This window comes from Urocampus carinirostris, chromosome 17 (genome assembly GCF_059441175.1).
Source record: "Urocampus carinirostris isolate Australia breed hairy pipefish chromosome 17, RoL_Ucar_1.0, whole genome shotgun sequence".
In the NCBI taxonomy this organism is placed as follows: Eukaryota; Metazoa; Chordata; class Actinopteri; order Syngnathiformes; family Syngnathidae; genus Urocampus; species Urocampus carinirostris.
The window spans coordinates 248,732-270,083 of record NC_142365.1 but is presented as its reverse complement, the minus strand read 5'-3'; the positions used below and the strand labels follow the sequence as shown (position 1 = coordinate 270,083).

The following is a 21,352-nucleotide window of genomic DNA, read 5'->3' as shown; positions in this document are numbered from 1 at the left end:
TTTGGTGTACCCACGCCACTTTTTATTCCATCATGAAAGAAAAGTATTGCGGCTACAACACGAGTGCAGCAAAACGGCAGGTGTTTTAGTACAATATTACAAAACATGCTTGCACGTGAAACACTCAATAAACACGAGTCCTCATCCCTCCTCGTAGCCAAACGAACTCTGCAAAATAAATCTGGAGGTGGAGGCGGCCGGGACCAAGGCTATCCCTCGAATCACGAACACAACCGGAAAGACCGCACGCATACAAAAATAGACAACTGTTGTGACGACCCTTTTTGTGTATTCCGCGAGTTCCTTATTGCCAAGTGTGATATTTTCACACTCTCGCCCTCTCTGGTGAGTCAAGAACAATGTACAGTACATTCACAATCACTGAGGCACAGCACTTGATTTACTATTTGTATTCCAGCACGTATCCTCAAAATGTTGTGTACGGGAGACCCAAAGTGCCCGAATGTAACATCCAAGAATAAATGAATAAAGTCAAAAGGGAAAAAACGAGTATATATCGAGTCTTGTTGCTGTCATGCCCTTTCTGGACAAATGTCATCCTATGACCTATTTATTTGATTGATATTGATTATGTTTTCTATACTATTTGTCGTGATTAACGACGTAAATCACCTGTACCCGCTCATTTCTGATTGGCTCCCTATTTAAACCCTGTTGTGTCACAGTCCGTCTACGAACCTCTGTTTATACAGGGCAAGCCTTTTTTTGACCCCGACTCCCGCCTATCCCATTTTTGCTCCCGTTTGTCTCCGGCTTACGACTCGTTTCCGACCCCGACCGCACTTTTGCTCTCCCTGTCCCGGCTACAGACCTGATTTTTCGTCCCACGCTCGCTACGCAAGGTCCACTTACAGTGTTCGGGTCACAGTCCGAGTGCGAGAGCGTCTTGCTTCCCGCATCGGATCGCCGGCGCTGCCCTTCCTCTCTCTTTCTCGATAAACTTGTGAGAAACGTCACGCAATTGGGTCCTGTTTCCGTTCTGGTCCTGACACTATTACCCAATGCTAAATCGGAAGGGGATGACCACTCGTGAGGCCCCTTCTCAAGGTTTCTTATTTACTCGTGCTGAGGTTTTTGAGTTTTTCCTTGCCCTCCTGTAGGTTTTACATCAGGGGATGGTGTCATTGTAACCTGTGGAGTCTTTTGAGACATTTTCTGATAAAGGACATCACAAATAAATGGGACTTGACGATGGAAAACGCCTTTTGGTGGTAAAATAAAAAAACGTCCTTCCTTATAAAAAAATAGTATTGTTCTAAATTATGGGCAAAAATTCTAAACTAACATATAAAAATACTTGCAAGACAAGAATTATACATTTATTTTACACAACGTGAGCCTCACTTCTGAAGAGCTGACATAATTACGATCCATCCTGCTGCTACGGGTAAAAAAAACAAAAAACCACGCAATAGGCTGGGCCAAAAAACGAAGAGAAATGTTTGGTACTTTTGACTCTTCGTACTTTGTATTCTTCCTTGTGTTTTTAACACTTGTTTACAGTTGCACTACACAATACAGTGACATCGAGTGGTCTAAAAATACACACTGTCCCTTTAAAAATGAATGAATCGATAAGCCAATACTGTAATCCCTCTTTTATGGCAGTTCATGGGGAGAAGAACCCCCGCAAAATGCAAAAATCTGCCGGCCCTCGCTCGCAGTAAAAGTCGACCTTGGATAATTGTTTGCGGTCACAGGGGTGCTGTTCATTTGAGGAACATAAAGAAAGAGCCGCCACGCATGATAAAAGTTTGCTCTCTCGTCCCCTGCTCTCAGCGATAATCGACCGGGGATAATAGGTTGCGGCCGCACAAGTGCCCTTCACTTTTTGATGGACAGAACGGCAAATGCCGTTTTTTTTTTACATTGACTCTAATATTCGGGACCCAATATTGTTATTTTTAATTCCATTCATTCGTATTCCATTTCAGAAATATGATTTAATAATCACTCGTTTTTTTATTCATTTATTCACGTGTTTATCCGGGCAGTTTTGGTCCTCCGCAGCTGTGTAGCCATGTCATATTTAATATCGAGTTGTCACATCACAAAATTGAATGTACATCCCAAAAAGTCAACGGGAAGAGCAGAACTCCTGAAAAAAAAGAAGAAGAGGAAAGGGCCATGCATGCCAGTGAAGAAGAAGCTCTCCATGGAGTCCCTGACACCGACACAAAGTGCTTATTTTCCCGAGCGCCGCTTGACTTTTTAGGGCGTGTCCTACAAAAAGAAAGATCTCAATCAAACTGCTTGCAGAGTAACAGAAATCAGGGGTGGGCAAACCTTTTGAGTGCTGGGTAGAATTTGCTTAAAAATTTCCCAAAGGGCTTTACAATGTGCTTCACACTAACCCATTCACTCACACTCGCACGCAGATTGCATTGTCAGTCATTAAGGCTGCTGATGTCACCAGCGGCAACTCGTTAAAAGATTGACTTTCTGTCTATTTAAGCTCAGTGCTCTCAATTTTCCTTGGTCAGTCCGTTAACAAGCCTCTGCCCAGCAAGACGTGGGTTCTGACTCGGTCCTGTTCCTGTTGGCATTTCCTCTCCGGTATTGTTCTTGTTTATTGTGTCCTGTTTAATATCGGTTTCAAGTTTTGTTTCTGTCTAGTTTGCTGTCCTGTTTATTTTCATTATCCTGTTTTTTTATCTGAGTGTACTGTTTACACAACATTGTAATACTTTTGTATGGTAATGTCATCTCAAGAAAAACAGAAAATCTTCGACCAAATGGTTCAGGTTCGGACTTATATACCTGCGGGCCGGGTTGAGTTGGGCTGGATTTTTTTTAGGCCTTATCTTACCTCTAGGTCAAATATTACACACTATCCCTTTAAAAAAAAAGGATCATATGGAGTACATCAGTCTTGTATTGGTATATGACACCTAAAGGAAAAAAATGACAGTGACATATAGTCGTCAAATTTTACACAGTGTACCTTTTAGCACAAGATTTGATAAAGCTAAAAACTCAAAATGCAAATGTGTTTTTTGCATGACATTTGATAAATATCCTGATAAATGGAGTAAATATACAAGGAAACAATGCAAATGCAGGAAATAGTGATTTGCATATTGGCACAGTACACATGAACGCTTTTTGAATATTATTCTGGACAGAAACACAAAGTTGCACTATGTCGTGATGCTTTTTGGAAACTTTTGGTTTGGTGGTCCGGATTAAAAAGCTTGATGATCTAAGTCTGAGAAAAACATCACGTGATCTTGTTGAACACAGTAGAAATGCCATTGTCTCTCAGACGGACTTCGAACGTGGATGAATGTTGTTGAATAAAGGGCGTTCCCTCTCTGCCATATTTCGTGTCTCTGCGCATGTTTTGGAGCGACGCCCAACGAGGTCCTATCCAAAAGTGGCCCACAGGCCGTAGTTTGCCCACCCCTGATATCAAGGAAACTCTCTGTTACCTTTTCATCTCTGCCACGGTTTCAGCCTAAAAACCCCAAGGAGCGGTTGATGTCTTGAAGAGGAACATTCTGCAGGCAGGCAGAAAAACAAACAAGCTTCAGGAAGGAAAAGCTACGGAGCAGCGTTGGAGTTTCGCATGGGTACATTGAGAGAAGTGTGAAGGATTCGCAAACGCTGGAGCTTGTCGTTGAGCAAGGGATCGTTGACTCTGCGCACAAAAGAGCGTTTGTACTCCAGCCGTCCGGTCGAGCGATGGTCGGATGAGGACGTCAGGCTGCTTTGCTCCAGGGCGCGGTACAGATCCCCCACCGAGTCCGACTGCAGCCTGGAGTCTCGTCGGCGCCCTACGGCATACGAGACCGATACCGTGGATTACAGAGGGAAATTTATCGGATGCTCTCGGCCCGGTCTGGAGGAAATTTGCGATACCGAAGCAGAGCCAGAGACATTATAAAGGACTCCTCTCTGGAGGTAGGATCGTGAAAAAAATTCAGCCCGACCCGACCCGTGCCCGTGGGTATTAAAGCCTGACGCAGCCCGAGCCCGACCAATGAACTGCAACTGCAGGACCGAGCCCGAAGCAAACCCAATATTCTAAATTTCATTAGTGAGGACTCAGGAGGAAGGGAGGTCATTTCTAACAAATTAAAGCCTGACTTTTGTCACAAAATCAAAGTTAAACAGGACTTTCTAAACATCGAAATATTGGATATATATGTACCTGCAAAATAAAGTAAAATTCATCTCATCTCTCATCTCATTAGCTACACCGCTTATCCTCAGTAGGGTCGCGGGGGTGCTGGAGCCCATCCCAGCAATCATCGGGCAGTGGGCAGGGGACACCCTGAACTGGTTGCCAGCCAATCGCAGGGCACACGGGGACAGACAGCTCGCTCGCTCATTCACACCTAGGGACAATTTGGACCGGCCAATTCACCTGAAATGCATGTTTTTGGAATGCGGGAGGAAACCGGAGTGCCCGGAGGAAACCCACGCAAGCACTAGGAGAACATACAAACTCCGCACAGGAATTCTGGATTTGAACCCACGCAGGAGGTTCCCAAGACATGCGCTAACCACTGCGCCGCCGTGCTGCCCTTAAAGTAAAATTAAAATAATAAAAAGGAATTCAAATTTGTGAAATGATGTTATTTTTAGCTTTTAATTTGAAGGTTACTTGACAATCGGCATGCTTTTTCTGTCGGGCACATTTCCCGTGGCATACCAGACAAGGTCTCACGGCACCCTTGTGTGCCCTGGCACACTGGTTGAAAAACCCTGCCTTAAAACAAGGACTAAAATCCTATATAGTACATTTAATTTGATTTTTTTTTAATAAATCGGGATGGGCTCCAGCACCCCCGCGACCCTACTGAGGATAAGCAGTGCAGATAATGGATGGATGGACATGATTTCTCCTCTATTTGATATATGTAGCTTATGTACAGTAGAAGTTAGGATGATCAATTATTTATCATTTAAAGCATGCAAAATATCTATCTTCTAAATATAACGTATGCTGCTCTCTACTGGTTGACAGCTCTTACTGCATTTAGAAACTGCGATCCGCTCATTAAAGCAGACTAAGAGCAAAATCTAAATGAGGATGAATAGAAAAGGCCTTCAGGCCGGTTTCTTTATCCTGTTTGAACATGGCAGAGAGGATTCATGCAGGCTGCAGCTTCCAGACGTGGCCGGAAGCTACTGCGACATCTCGATTAGGGACGGAGCAAAAAAGGACTTGAAAGTAGAATAGAAACAGGGCGAGAGAAGGGGAGACTATGCAAAAGTGAAGGCACGGCAGGGAAAAATGTGGATGACGCGGTGGAAGGACATCGGGGGCTGTAAGGCCTTCTCTTCTGGCCTAAGAAATATCACAATCAATTGATGTTAATTATATTTTGTCCATGAATTTTTAGTTGGTTGAATCTCTTAAGCACACGGGTCTTAGGGGCACAATTTCCTATGGTGTGTCATGGGCAAGTACAGCCTCTCATTGCTTGTCAGCATCCTTTACCGCTGGCTGCGCTGCTTTAAGATGTATTCTTTCACGTTTAAGCATTTAACCAATCACGTTTCAGACATCGCTTGTTGCCAGGGTCAGAAATCTACCCAAAGGCCTTCACAATAAATTCTGCAGGCTCTAAGGTATGACATAAGTGTCGGTAAAGCTGTCGGTTTAACCAATCAGATTTCAAGTTAGCACAGCCAGGGCTTTGTATTTGGCTCACAGAAACGTCAGCGGTTTTAAAAACTCTGCGTACTGAGCCTGCGTCTCTTCATTCTGCTGACCCACGACCGTACCCTGAGATCCAGCTCCGACATCTTCACGACTGCGGTGGGTCTTTTCCACAACGGCGATGAGACTACCGACAGGCGTGAAGTAGGCATGCTGGCTCAGTGGTGTGTAGAAGACAATCTTTGTCAACTTCAGGAGGGCCCACACCGAGCATGCCCCACTCACGATCGACGGTGCTGCGGTGGAAAAGGGTGAGTAGTGCAAAGTATCTGGGTGCGCGTATCAGCAAGGAACTGTCCTGGAGCAATAACATCACATCCCTGGCCAAAGAAGCCCATCAACGCCTGTACTTCCTCCACAGACTCCAAAAAGCAATGGAAACCGCCCCCCTCTTGCACAACTTAGCCCGCATTGCCACCCTTGTGGGTTAGCTCATCAGCACGATCACCTAATCCTCCTCCCGAGTCCTCACCCAAAAATATGAAAATTCAGGTTTGCTTCGGGTTCTGTCCCTCAAATCGAGGTAATTGGTCGGACTCAAGCCGGGACAGGCTTTAATACCCGGTAGCCCTGGTCGGGCTGCAATTAGCCCCAAAGGCCACCTCTGCTACGATGTATCTCACCGGTTTCCCTAGGCCGCTCCGGCGGGTAGCGTCGGGGCAGCGAGTCATCCGTCCCCTCGGCATTGGCCGACAGGACGGCGTGAAGATTACTGTCTCGAGGGAGCGTGAAGCTGCGAGGTTTCCCTCCCGTCTCCGAATCCAAGCCGGACCTGACGGGCAACGGCGGCACCCGGTACTCTTCCTGCAGCAGGCTTCGCTGCACCGGCAAGGTGGACTGCCTGCGATACTCGGCCGCCATTTGGTCCCGGTGCTCCGCCAGCAGGGGGTCCTCCCCGGGGTACGCCTGCAGGAAGTGCATTCTGGAGCCGCTCTCCATCCGGTCCTGCCAGGAGTTTCGCCGGTCGCCCGTCTTCTGCCTGGGGGAGATCCCGCCGTTGTTTCCGCCTTCCGGAGGCTCCGAGTGGTAATCCTCGTGAGAAGAACGTGAGCGGAATGTGTCGGTGGAGGAGAAAGGACCGTGTTTGGGTTCCAGGAAAGGGCTCACCTAAACACAAAGCAATGCTTACAGCGATTCCACCAAAAAGAGTAACAATTAGGCCCGCCATAGTCAGAATCGTGAAGTAGAAACGTGTATTTATTGATTTAACAAATAACAAATTATCAACATGGCGACTGAAAATTTAAAAAAAAAGGAAAGTTGACTGTGAGGGCCGCCAGTCCAGGATAAGTGGAAATTGGAGTATTCTTTCACCGAAATCCGAAACAACCGTGTCTGCCTAATTAGCCGAGAGACCGTGGCTGTTTGCAAAGCATATAATGTCGAGAGGCACTGCAAAACGTGCTGACTACAATAAGCCAACTGGAAACCAACGCTTTGAAAATGTGAAGCAACTGGAGGCACAGCCGCATTACAATGGCTTTTAACTCTGTATAGGGCACATTACAATTGTAACAATACAGATATTTGCATGAGCAAACCTTTATTTCTGAGCCCAACGCACTCATAAAAAGAGCTATATATGGCTCCCGAGCCCTAGGTTCCCGACCTCTGCTTTATTGTTCCGAAAGGTCCAAGTTTGTTGGTGATAGAAAGCATCTGCTCCTGCCTTTTGGTGCTTGTGTGGGTTTAGATCCTTTTGTTGTCAATATGACTTTTGGAGAAACTAAGTTCAGAAATCTTTTGTACATATGTCAAGTCAAGTCAAGTCAAGTCAAATTTATTTATATAGCCCTTAATCACAAAAATGTCTCAAAGGACTGCACAGGATTACAGTTACAAAATTACACAATTACCTGATCTTAAACTAGCAAACCAGCATGCGGGCAAGGAAAAACTCATATGTGTAAATCTTAGACCGCAGGGTTATTGACACACAAGTAGACACAGGCAGAAAAGGGACAAGGCGACTGTTCAGCCAATCAGAACTCAGAACACGACGCACAACTAAATTTTGCCGAGCAGCGAAACCGCAAAAAGTGATACAGTGAGGGATTACTGTACATTTGAAATCAAATGGTTGACACAACGCCTGCTCCTTCGATTCCTCCTCATGAATTATTCACTCTTTTGCTGCCAATGACTGCAAAAGATGTTCACGATAGCGAATGCATTTTGAATAAAGCTGTGTGAGACCGCCCCTCACGAATAAATCCCCCAATTGTTGCGGGGATGATTTTGACTGATTTTGAACAAAACGGTAACCCTAACCCAACAAACATATATTATAAAGAGCTTATTCTTCTTAATTTAGTATATTCTAAACTGTTTTTACATTAAAGATAAACCAATAATACTTTTCATTCAGAGTATGATTTTCTAAAGAAACAAATACTTAAAAGTAGCAAAACAATCCGATATGGTTATTTTGCGCAGTCAATATATTGTCCTCATTTTACAAAATGATGCATTCTAAATCATGCTACTATTCAAATAAGAAAAAGAACATTTAAAAAGTTACTTTTTCTTTTCTTTTTGACTTTTTCTTAAAGACACTTTTTTCATTTTCAGCATATTTTGTTCTGAATTTACAGAAAACCTTCCTAAAATAAATGTTAAAATTGTCGGGAACCGGAACATGATCAGGACCCAAACGTGTGACGTCCTCACACAAGCCTTTTATTTTTTGGGAAATAGGGAGTCATGCACGTTAGGCAGCGGTCTGGCGTGGAAAGACAGGAAGTCAGAGACCGACGAGATCGATTCCAATTGCCCGAGCGGATATCGGACGGATGGGGTCGATACCGGCCAGGACGGGACAGACGGGATTGATAATGAAACAGGATATCAAAATAAACAGGACAAATTAGACGGGAACGAAAACTGGAGAGAATGACAAACGGGACAAAAATAGACGGGAACGAGACAGGAAACCGATATTTAACAGGAAAAAATAAACGGGAACAATACCGGACAGGAAATACTAACAGGAAACAGGACCGAGTCAAAACCCAAGTCTTGCGGGGCAAAGGTTCGTTGACGGACTGACAAAGGAAAAATGAGAGCACCGGGCTTAAATAGACAGAAAGCCAATCTGTTAATCAGCCGCAGCTGGTGCCACACGGGTGGGGCCAATTGGGCGCCGTGGCAACCGTGACAAAAATAAACTTATATTATTCAAAATGACTTAAAATTATTAAAACATGATCATTTGATTTCATTTTTTTCTTTATTATCCAAGTGGATTTATTTTTTGCGTGATTACCTTGCGATTTACCCAATTTTCCAACCGTCAATTTTGAAAATGACGACTTGATCGAATTATTTTGATGACTTTTATCAGCCTCGGTCGTTCATTATGAGACGATTAGGAGAAAAGTCATTCAAAAATACTATCTCTGTATGAACTCTATAACGTTTACAACATTTATAGAACTGTAACGGTCCGAGTGCTACATCTTAGTTTCGCCACAAAAACAAATACTCACCGAGGAAGCTCTTGGATACGTGTCATAAGGTGGTGGTGGGCTGTCCTCTTTGCTGATGGAGGGTGCATCCATGTCCTCGTGATCACTCTCGCTCCAGTAATCTGTTCTCAGACAAATATCAAACGAAACACGCCCATTAAAAGGAATAATGGCTGTTGGTTGTAAAGGCCACTACCTTAAGTAAGCCCACCATGCCGCCTGGTTTTCCCACATTTTCCCTCCTCCGACACGGCTTCAGCCCATCATCAAGCTGTGCTTAAGTATGATAAAAATCCCAACAATTCATCTGTTTCGAACAGAAAAAACAAACTCTTTCTGTAGAAGAAGCTCGGTAGCTAAAAGTCTTTAAATACATACATAATATAGGTATATAATCTCTCATTTATCGCAGTTAATGGGGACCAGAAGGGCTCGGCAGATATGTGAAAATCTGCAAAGTAGACTCTTTCTCATTTGTAACATGTGCTCTGCCAGCGCCTGTTCTCAGCAATAGTTGACTAAGGATATTGGATCGTGGCCAAAACAGTGCGGTTCAGCTGCCTGAACCAAGAAGAAATGCTCTCAAAATAGTTGACGGGGGGGTAATGGATCCGACATGCATTTTGCTTGAGGCAGGCCAGAATGGCAGGTTTCCTGATAAATGTGGCTCCTGTCAGTCCCTGCTCACAGCAATATGGGATTGGGGATAATGAATCGCATGAGATCAGTTCATTCTAATAGGAAACAAGTGGCGCCAGGCTCCACAAAAGCGTTTTCTGACAAGCTCTGTTCTTAGCATTGGGGGTAATAGATTGTGACCAAAACTGTGCATTTCATTTGAGTTAGGCTAGAAATGGTAAATGCTAAATGGTCTGCATTTCTATAGCGAAGACCTCCCAAAGTGCTTCACAATGTGTTTCACACTTGCCCACTCACACACACACACCAATAGCGGCCATGCAGCTATGCAAGGCGCCAACCTGCTTATTGGGGGCATTAGGAATTCAGTGTCTTGCCCAAGGACACTTTGACATATAACTCGGAGGAGCCGGAAATCGAACCTGCGACCTCTTGATCTCAAGACGGGCGCTTTACCTCCTGAGCTAATGCCGCCTCCAAGACTTCCCGAAGCACTTTGCAATGTACTTCACACTAACCCATTCACACACACTCACACACCAATAGCGGCCATGCAGCCATGCAAGGCGCCTACCTACTATCGGGGGCATTAGGGATTCAGTGTCTTGCCCAATGACACTTTGACATATAACACAGAGGAGCCGGGAATCGAACTTACTTGCGACCTCTTGATTCCAAAAAGAGTGCTTTACCTCGAACACCTACCTAGAACAGCACGCTTACCAACAAAGATGTCGAGCGGCCTGAAAACTTATTATCACTAGACTCAAAAATCCCTAATCGCGAAACTTTATACCTCTATTTTGAAACTCCATTCAACATCACTCAATTCTTTAAGGTCTGTCTGGGACCAATATCTGAGAATCACAATTTCTGATAAGCAATGGCAGCAAATACTAAATGATGTCCACTCTGTATCATTTTGCGCGAGACGGCGAGAACCTCCGATGTCAGATCCCGCACAGAAAGCATGTCAGCAACGACAAATTAGCAAAAATCTTCCGGGACCGGCCCGACTTTTGCAACAGTAAACGATCACCGGCTGACAACCCGCATATGTTTTGGTCTTGTCCCAAACGTCATGACTTTTGGTTTTCCGTTTTTCAGACATAAAGTCTTCGGCTACCTGACCCAGACCCACTCGATGCCCTTTTCGAAGTCTCGCCACCACTTCGCCAATCTAGACCAGACAAACTATCAAAAAGCAGATTCTCTCTTAAAAGTTCCCTTCAACAAGACCTGGCAACCCTTTTTTACATGTATAGACACCCTGCGGTCTGATACAGATGACCACTAGCTCCTAGCTGCCCTTCCTCTTCTTTATTATCTTTTTTTTTTCTCATTTCTATTATCATTTTGAAATAGATTAATACTGATGTCGATGTATATGTTGTATGACGACTCTGACCCCCCCCCTTCTTCTTTAATTTCCTTACATAATCATTTATTTTCCTTTTCTGGATGGTAAGAATGGTGTGTTGTTTATGTGGGAAATGGCACATGTCTGTCTATATGTATTTACCGAAGCAATGGAGGTGGCTAGAGTCAAGAACACACTCACAATCACCAACCATTCGTTCCACTTTGTTCTTCCCAACCTGACACTGAACATTAAGCCTACGGGCACAACAGGGGCTGAGTTCCCGTGCCACGCAACCCTTTGTCGGCAGAGAGGACCGATAAGGGGTCAAAGAGTCATGGCACATGTACATAGTGTTTTGAATGGAGACCCCTTTGTTTACACTCTGTTCAATGTAGGTTTTCTGTCTCCTTCAATGGTCAGAACTTTTTTAAAGAAGGTGTTTTCTGCTGGAGCCCGCTTGCATCAATATTCCATCCATCCATCTATTGTCTTACACTTATTCGGGGTTGGGTCGCGGGGGCAGCAGCCTTAACAAGGAAGCCCAGGAGTGCCTATCCCCAGCCACCTCCTCCGGCTCATCCGACAGGATCCCGAGGCGTTCCCGGGCCAGCCGAGAGACACAGTCTCTCCAGCGTGTCCCGGGTCGCCCCCGGGGCCTCCTGCCGGTGAGACGTGCTCGACACACCTCCCCAGGGAGGCGTCCGGGAGGCATCCTTAGCAGATGCCCGGACCACCTCAACTGGCTCCTCTCAATGCGGAGGAGCAGTGACTCTACACAGAGTCCCTCACCCAGCCACCCTGCGGAGGAAACTTATTTCAGCCACTTGTATCCGGGATCGTAAAAGGGTGTCTTGCATCAATATTCGATTGGGGATAATCGATCGCGGCCACATGAGTTCAGTTCACCTTCTAAATAAACGTTTTTCAAGCTGTGATGCACCGAGGTCGTGAAGTACAAAGCGCAAAGTAGCGAGGAGATGACAGTGCACGTATATTACAGCTGCGGCTAAAGAATACCGACAACAGAAACAGGATCCCAAATCTCAGTCCGCGCGATTTGGAAGTCTAAGACGGCCGATGTGCGAAACGGCCCGTGAGGTCCCGTGCGGGCGTGCTGAATCTTGACCGGCCCTGGGAGAAATCCAACCGCGCTCGAGTCCACCCACACGGCAGCGTCCTACACGGACTCCGCGTTCTCGGAATAGAACGGCGGCGAGTTGCAGGATTTCCGGCCCACGCGAGAACCGAATGACGCGCAAAGCCCTTAAAAGCGGCATCTGCGCCTGACATCGAGCGGATTTGGCGTCCGCGTCTTTCGGTTTTGAAATCGGAAAGGTTCCGGTTGACTCTCCCGCATGAGTCAGATGCTCTCCAATGCGACCGTGAAAAGTGAGTGGGAAGAGGGGATCGTTTTACTGTAGGAGCTTTGCTCAACTCGATGGATTAGAAGTCCCCGATGTCACCGTTACATTCGAAATTTTTGATGATTTCTTCGATTTACAAAGGTACAAAGGTAGAATTTGAATACGTCCGGCCAAAGATATTGGCTTGATTTGTCATAAAAATGCATTTTTTCCTAAAAGAAGTCTAGAAATTGTTTCATTGTCGGGTAGGGTAGAACACTGGGTAAGAGAGAGAGAGAGAGAGGGGCAGAAAGAGCAAAAAGATAAAAAATACAGAGATAAAGAGATAGATAGAAATAATAAATACATAAACAACCTAACCAACAATATGTACTCATATTTGTTTAAATCAATGATCTTTAAATGAGTTGCTAAAAATTTTTATTGGACGTTCTTTTTTTCTAATGAATTCCTTTTGTTATTTCCAAACCGATGATCATATTTTATTTTTTTGGGGGGATTTTTGAAATGTTTTTTTTTTTAATTCACTTAGATCAATATGTCTTTTTCTGGATGAATTTTGACCACTAGGAGGCGCCAAATACACACAGAGTTCCATATCCTCTTTATTTATTTTTTATTAGACGTTCTTTTTTTTCATTAATTTATTTTGTAATTTCCAAACCGATTAAAATATATATATATTTTTTTATTTTATTTACTTTGATCAATATGTATTTTTCTGGATGACTTTTGACCACTGGGAAGCGCTGAATAATACACACCGTCTCTTTAAGGCAGTAAAAAAAAAATGTGTTCCATATCCTCTTTTTTAATTGGACGTTCTTTTTTTTTTTTAATTAATCTATTTTGTTATTTCCAAACCGATTAACATATATATATATATATATATATTTTACATTTTTTTTTTAATTTGCTTAGATCAATATGTATTTTTCGGGATGAATTTCGATCACTAGGAGGCGCTAAATAATACACACTGTCTCTTTAAGGCAGCAAAAAGTAATTGTTGTGAGTGCAGAGCCTTACATTTATTTTTAGTGGAAGTTTCGTTTAATTTTATGATTCATTATTTTTTTTATTACGTACAAACTTTATATTTAAAATTCCCCGACAAAATCGAAATTTAGTTTTACTCGTTTTTTATGTATTGATGTGTAGTTTTCTTTGATTAGTATTTACATTTTTTTTAAGTATTTTTATTACCTATGTTCTTTTCTGGTTTTGTTTTATTTATCCATTCTTCACAGAATAGAATAGAATAAAATAGAATAGAATAGATAGGGTAGAATAGAATACAATAGAACAGTGCAGAATAGAATATAAAAGACTAGGATAGACTACGAAAGAGTAAAGAGAATAGACTAGGATAGGATATATTAAAATGGAATAGAATAGAATGGAACAGAACAGAACTGAATAGAATGGAATAGAATACAGTAAATAGACTAGAATAGAATAGGCTAAGATAAAGTAAATAGACTAGACTAAAATAGGAAAAATAGGATAGAGTAAATAGACTAGACAAGACTAGAATAGAATCATGCCAAATGCATTACGAAATAAGTGCCATCGTGAAGGTGCGCCATCATTCACTTCAAGACAAAATATTACAGACTAAAATAACAGATTAAGGGGATTCATATAAACATGAATAATAGGAAATGATCAAAAGGAACCGATTCAATGATTGCACGTCTAAAGCATGGTTTATTTTGTTGATTTTTTTTTGAAGATATTTTTCGTCAGTTAGTCCCGAATCTGCAATTTAAAGACGGAAGTGAAAGGTGTCCTTCACAATCTCCCGTACAGTTCTGACCACGAAGAGGTCCGGACTTGGGTGTTTGCGCGACTCACCTTGATCCCGAATCTGGTCCCGCTCGCAGTATCCCGCCACAGCCATATTAAGGCGACTCAGCCACCTACAGGACGGAAGGAGAGCGGGCGGACAAGCAGAGTCATGACCCCGACCCCCGTCGGACCTCCAAATCCCATCCGGTACTCACCGGGACACGTCGTCTATGTTTTCCGCCGCAAAGTAGAAGCTCTTTATCTTGGGATGGCAAGCCTTGAAAGCGCTGGAATGGAGTCAAACATCTATTTTCAAATGCCGGATTATAAAAGAACGGGGGCACGGGGAGACATTAGCATCGAAATCATCGGATGAGCAAACCCGGAACGTCGTTTCAAACACAGTTGCGACAACACGGGAGTTACTTCACGGCATGTCAGAATGAAATATTTGCCCCAAAACACCAAAGTGCCTTGTTGTGAAATCTTTTCTTGGGTCAACTTTGAAACATGGAGAAAGAGTCAGCGCAGGGCCCCCTGAAGAAAACCCCAGCACTGGGCTTTAGCCTTCCTTGTCCCCATTTTACAAGGGTGCAAAGGCCAGACAGGGCCCCCTTTTGGGCTGCTGTCCTGGTAGCTAGCGCGCAGAAAGAGAGCGGGAAGGCGTTCCCGCATGCGTTTTCAAATGCAGTCATCAGTCACTGGAGGCGTGTCCTGTGACCGGTCGGTTTCCTGTTGAGGTTTTTCAAAATAAAGTTCTTCAAATGACTGATGGATAAGTGGGCAAAATTTCATTCGGACACGCAAAGAAGTAAATCTCTGGTGGGAAACATTTGCAAATCATTCATCTATTGATTACGAACGAACACTTTGGGGTTTCAAAGATTTTTTACACCGCAAGGGAGTCCGCTCACTTCCTGTAGGTGACCAAAATGTCTGTCCGTGAGCTCTAGTGTGCATCGGCATGTCGGTTTGTGAATTTTTCGAGGTTCCTGCTTGTTTTGGCAGAAAGAACTTAGGAGAAATGTATTTGTAGCAGTGTAGTCCTCTACCTCCCTCTAAGGCACTCAACAATGAATCGTGAGTGCATAGCCTTTTTATTCATTTTTCAATTGGACGTTTAGTTTAATTTTTTTTTAATGAATGCCTTTTTTTAAATGTCTAAATATGTTTTAAAAGTTTTGAAATGTTTTTTTTTTAACATTGTGCAAAAACAATAATGAAGAAAATATGCTGAGGTTTTTGAGTTTTTCCTTGCCCTCATGTAGGTTGCAGATCGGGGCTTGCGGTCATAACAGTCTATGGTTTGCAATCGTCTGTGGTCTGTGCAGCCCTTTGAGACTATCCCTTCTCAAGTTTTCCTTCATTTTCCTCATGTTGAGTTTTTTTAGTTTTCCCTTGCGCTCATGTAGCTTTTAGATCAGGGGATGGTGTCATAATAGTCTGTGGTTAGCAATAAACGGTGGTCTGTGCAGCCCTTTGAGACCATTCCTTCTCAAGGTTTCTTCATTTTCCTCATGTTAAGGTTTTTGAGTGTTTCCTTGCCCTCATGTAGGTTTTGGATCAGGGGATGGTGTCATGATAGTCTGTAGTTTGCAATAGTCTGCAGCCCTTTGACACTCCTTGTGATCAAGGGCCAAACAAATAAACGTGATATGATTTGACATGAATATACATTTTCACAGTTAGCATGCGCCGGTAAATTTGTGAATGAAAAAAACAACTCACAATTTTCTCCTGCATTCGGTAGCACGGTCGATCTTAAACTCCAGAAGGTTGACGAAGCCTTCCGCCTTCTCATCCTGAAGTATAGCGGGGGGGGGGGGGGGGGGGGGGGGGAATAAATTATTATTTCATTGAAAAGGAAATGGAACCCAGACTTTTCAAAAAATGTTCCCGTTCACCTCCTCGTTCATGTACCAGTACAGACACGTGTCTTTGAGAATGAACCAGTACTTCTTCCACTTTTGAGAAAAGTAGCTTTTGGCGTCCTTCTTCTTCCACAGCCATCCTTCGCAGTCGCCCTGGCCCAAGTCCCTGCAGGAGATCCGGCGCTTGCTGATGGAGGGCATGGGGCTCCCGACTGTGCCGCAAGCAGAAGGTGTCCAAAACCAAAAACGCTTCCTTTTGGATGTGCGCGCACGTCTGACCTTTGCTCTTCTTCGACCTTGACCGGAGCGAGGCGCGTTCGAACACCTGCGGAGTCCAATCGTGGCTTAGTACGGGTCGGTGGCCTCACCAGATGCACGAGCAGGGGCGTGACCGAGGGGGCGCCGTGCCCACTCACGGACAAAGAAGGTGGAAGTACTACTGACGGCAGTTTGGACACGACATTTCAGACTCTCCCCGGTCCTACAACATGCAGTGTGTGGCTTTGTCCCTACAGAGGGAGCGTCCCCTCCCAGTGGAGACGTTAACCCCCGGGGTCCGGGTTGCAAATGATTCGGGAACGCGCCAAAACACGAGTCGCGTAAAGTGTCTGAGTGTGGAGACGTTCGTGTGCAGACCCGGAATGCGAAACTAATAATAATGCAAAAAATAATTTGAAAAATAATAAAACTCGCTGTAGTGAAAGAAATTCTGTCTCTTTTTCGAGAAGCGGCTCTTTCGGCTCGGCTCTTTAAAAATGACTCTTTTGGCTCCTCGAATAGTTTTTGTCGCTTCATTGATTCATCGCAAATTATTGTGTAACGTTATGCATAAAATGATTTAAAGGAGAGAAAAATTGAGCGAAAAAGGAAAACAATGAAAAAAGAAACAACAAAAAAAACAAAAGGAAAAAAGAAAACAAAACTAAAAGAGATGAGAAAAAAAATTGAAAGCGAGGGAAAAAAAGAAAAAAGGTTATAGTGAGAATGGTAAATGGTCATTGTTCTGCCTTTATATAGCGCTTTTCAAGTCACACATACCCATTCACATACACACTCTCACACAGATAGCGGCGTCAGCCATGCAAGATTAAAAATAATAATTTTATGCGTAAGATTACATCATGATTCCCCCAGGGCCTTTAAGTCAATTTGTGCATAATGTTACAGCCGAAAGAACCAGCTATTTATAGTCGGCCGCTTTTCGAAAAAGACAAAATCCCCCTTACCGAGACTAAGGGAGAGGCTGCTCCGAGAGGACTGACCTACACACTGTATACTGTAGGGGGCAGCAGAGGCCGCACTCGTGTCTGCTGACATCCACACCACGAACGACATAGCGTATGCGCTGCCCGGATGCCGTCGGTAGTACATCCGCTTTCCTTCGGGTGGGCGGAGCGTGTCCGTGGCGCTCGCTGCAGACCCCTTTCCCCCTACGGGTCACGCCCCCCGGTAGGGGTCTTTGGGGGGACCGGCGCAAGGCACTCACGCGGTAGAGAGAGGCAGAGTCGGAGTTGGAGGTGGAAAGGGAAAGTTCCATCTGGAGGGCCGGGATGAGAGTGTAGTGGGTCGGGCTGCTTCCCCTGTCCAGCTTTCGCCGGCTGTGGCTCAAGCTCCGACTCAGCAGGAAGTCCCCACCCGGGACTTTGTCTTCGCTTGCGAAGCGCGTGAGGGAATTTTCTGTGGGGAGAAAGAACTTTCATTCCAACCTTGTTTTTTAGCAGTTACGTGCAGTCGGGGGAGGCAGGTGAGACACAAATCACATGAAATATATATCCGAGGGTTACATTTATTCAATGTTAAAGTTCAAAAAAGATTCATTTTTTTTAAAAAGAATTGGAATACTTGTAGTTGAACGATTCCACTGCAAAATGTTCCGTCGTGATTACTGATGTCACTCAGCTGCGCCCGATCATTTGGCGCCAACCGCCACGGGTTCCGATTGGCTCCCTGTCACGATTGGAACCCGGTCCCGTCAATCCCCTGTGGTCAGTCCGTCTGCGAACCTCTGTTTATACAAGGCAAGCTGTTTTTGACTCTGACTCCCACCTGTCCTGTTTTTGCTCTCGTTTGTCTCCGGTGTCTCCTATGACCCGTTTCCATCTTGACCACGTTTGCTCTCCCGTCCTGACTTACGACCTGTTTCCGACCCCGACCACGTCTTGCTCTCTCAGTCCCGACTATCGACCCGTTTTTCCGTCCCTGACACCGCCATCGCCCGCGACGGAAGATCCGCTTCCGTGTTCGGATCACGATCCGAGTACGAGAGCGACTTGCTTCCCGCGTCCGGCAAGCATCGGAACGCGGGCGCCGCCCTTTCACTTTCTTTCAATAAAATGGTGAGAAAACGTGACGCGATTGGGTCTACCCTGTGTGCTGGTCGTGACGGTTTTGTGTTTTATTCAAGCTTCTTCAGTAGAGGATTAGAAAAGAAAAGTCCAGAAATCCAAACGTGTGTGTATCTTGATTCAAGTATATTGAACTATCAAAACGGTCAATAGAATGCAGCTAAAGTGTGTGTAGCCACCTTTCAGAATAACAAAACAAGGTGTTTCATCCGTTTTTCTCTCATCACGATCTCAAAACTTATGCGGTGCCCCAAAAAGGCCAGACGAGTTTTGAAAAGAATAAACTCGCCTCTTTCATTCAATCGGTCAATAAATTGCTTGTTAGAATAAGTCATTTACCATTAAAGGATTTTATACATTTGACTCTAAAGGATTTTTAATGATTGACTACAAGTTACATGTATTAATGCAATAGATATTTACTGACTGTGCCTTTATTCAACGAACAGTAAAGGTGCAAGGCAGGCATAAGCGGTGGAAGATGTTGTTTAGAGGACGGGACGTACTGCTGATAGAACATCAGCAAACCCAGACGTTGTTGACGCAGAACGGCCGGGCGCTGTTTTGGGAAAACGAGACATCAGAAAACAAGATTGTTGGGCGCAAGCAATTCCTCGGCACGCCCACGGGAGGAGCCGAGACGCCATCTTGCGGGGAGACGTGGGCCAATAAGAGAAAGCTAAAGGACCGGAGAATGGGGCTTCACACACACTCCAACTTCACTTCGGCCGTCTTCGATGGAGTACACTTAAAAAAAAAAAAAAATCCGCCCCTGTGTGGAAATGTCGGCTTTCCTGGTCATGGTAATGGAGTCGGATAACTCATTTGGTAAACGCTACATTTGGATAGTTAAATTCCAACACCAGCCATATTCGCTACAAATGGTTGCCACAATTTTGACATCCAACGGAATAGCGAGGAACGAGAAAAGGTAGCGATGGATTTTGAAGCTACGGAGGCGGAGGAAGATGTGCCGGCTCATCCGACACAAGAGAAAAAAAAAAGGAAGAAGATATGAGGAGTCGTACCCCCGTTCTCCTCCACCCACCTGGCCTGCTCTCCCTCTTCATCTTGGCCAGGTTCTCCTCCTCCTCTCCCTCCCAGTTGTATTCCAGCGGCATGGAGACGGGTCTCAGCCTGCCTGGGATCACAAAGCAGAGGAACTCAAAGACGGGGCGCCTCCCGAAAAGGCGAGCCACGATCGGAGTCCTACTGTAGGTGGGCGTGCCCCCCCTGCGGACCGGGGAGGCTTCCCGGTCCTGCTCGTACTGGTAGCAGTACAATATGGAGTCGTCCTCCACCGGCGGGAACTGGTGCCGGCACTCCTGGTCCAGGTAGGAGTTGGGGGAGTCGGAGCGCTCGCCGGGACGAGACTGGGAGTCGGAGCGCCCGAGGCCCGCTTTGTCGTCCCTACGGCGAAGGAGAGAAGGGAATCAAAGGCGAGTCTGACACTAGGCCTTCTCTGCTGGCTTACAAAAGATCACGTGGTTTTGATTAGATTCTGCCCATTAGTACTTGTTCAATCATTCAAAATCGTCTCTGACCTTCCTTTCACTGCTTGTTCCCTGGTCCCGCTGCTTTCATTTCAACCAGGGTCAGAAATCAACCCAAAGGCCCTCACTATTAGTTTTGCAGGCCCTGAGGCATAAGGATTCAAGGTAAGATCTTGAAGCCTGAACCCGACCAGAGCCTGAACAGAAATTCGGGTCAGGTCAAGACTAGAATTGTAATCATTACTTCGGGTTCGGGCCTGATCGACCTTCTCTCTCACTGACTTTTTTTGAATCATTCCGTAAAAGGGGCAAGCAAGGATCCGTAAAAGGGGCAAGCAATCCGACGTGCTTGCAGAATTTTTTCTTAAAAAGACTAAAAAGAATTATGGGTGGATCATTTAATAATAGATGTGAGAGAGAAGCCCTCCTCACAAATAAAACGTGAAAATTTGAGTTTGCTTCAAATTGAGGTCATTTGCCGGGCTCATGCTGGTTTCGGCCTTCAATTCCCTGCAGGCCGGGTCAGGCTAGATTTTTTGGCCTGATCTTATCGCTCGTGTCGATAAAGATATTACTTTAGCCGATCAAATTTTGAGTTATCAGATTAGGGCCCTCTAGCAGGCATAAGGAAACCACAGCAGTTTCACAAACTACGAGTGGTTAAGGGGGAGTAATGGAAGTATCGCAATGAAAATAGGAAGAAAACGGTGTTCACTGCTTCTGTTTTTTTTAGCGAATAAAAGCAGGAACACGACCGGGCAGGCTGGAATGTCAGCATTCGCTTCGATGGCAAAAAAAAAGATTTTTCGACGGAACCGAAACGCACGGATAATCTCTGCGACAGAGTCATTGAAATCTTCTTCAGGAAAGAAAGGAGGATGGATTTTGTGCACAAATGTAAAGGATTTTTAGTGAGTCCATGCGGCCATATTGTTATCCATTATTATTAATGATTTTTTTATACGCGTCTTAGTGGACAGTCGATGATTCTAGCATTTCTATTCCAATCATCTTATATCATTTCATAGTCTGTTGATTTGTAGACTATTTTTCAATTTGTCCAAAATGTCAATATTGGATTTTTGCTTCCTCGGCACGACTATAGAAAATCCGAGAACCTGGGGGCGTAGGGTTCGGCCGGAGGAGGTGGGATGTAAAGGTCCCGCAGGGCGCAGCTCCCCCTCCTGGACGGCGTGCTCAGAGCGCTGCTCGGTGCGGCCACGCTGCCGCCGCTGCCGGGGCTCTGAGGGAAAAATGGCCGCCTGTGAGTCAACGAGCCTACAAACAAAATGCATCGTAGCTTTCGAGGGCCTCCGGGGTTTGGAGG

At 44.9% G+C, this 21,352-nt stretch overlaps 1 protein-coding gene across 2 annotated transcripts in view; it reads right to left on the bottom strand.

Annotated features, from left to right (window-relative positions):
• LOC148348836 (connector enhancer of kinase suppressor of ras 2-like) overlaps nt 1-21,352 on the bottom strand; it is a 45,355-nt gene continuing 24,003 nt past the window's right edge. For both annotated transcript variants that reach the window (XM_088320692.1, XM_088320693.1), the window contains exons 10-23: nt 21,144-21,268; nt 19,746-19,942; nt 19,581-19,673; nt 17,674-17,864; nt 16,467-16,512; nt 16,221-16,399; nt 16,045-16,118; nt 14,532-14,603; nt 14,383-14,447; nt 9,181-9,281; nt 6,316-6,799; nt 3,598-3,797; nt 3,453-3,521; nt 1-2,244 (exon numbers count right to left, since the gene is read on the bottom strand). In XM_088320692.1, coding sequence (XP_088176818.1) covers nt 3,474-3,521; nt 3,598-3,797; nt 6,316-6,799; nt 9,181-9,281; nt 14,383-14,447; nt 14,532-14,603; nt 16,045-16,118; nt 16,221-16,399; nt 16,467-16,512; nt 17,674-17,864; nt 19,581-19,673; nt 19,746-19,942; nt 21,144-21,268 — 1,875 coding nt within the window. In that variant the 3' untranslated portion in view covers nt 1-2,244; nt 3,453-3,473. The remainder of the gene's footprint in view (nt 2,245-3,452; nt 3,522-3,597; nt 3,798-6,315; nt 6,800-9,180; nt 9,282-14,382; nt 14,448-14,531; nt 14,604-16,044; nt 16,119-16,220; nt 16,400-16,466; nt 16,513-17,673; nt 17,865-19,580; nt 19,674-19,745; nt 19,943-21,143; nt 21,269-21,352) is intronic.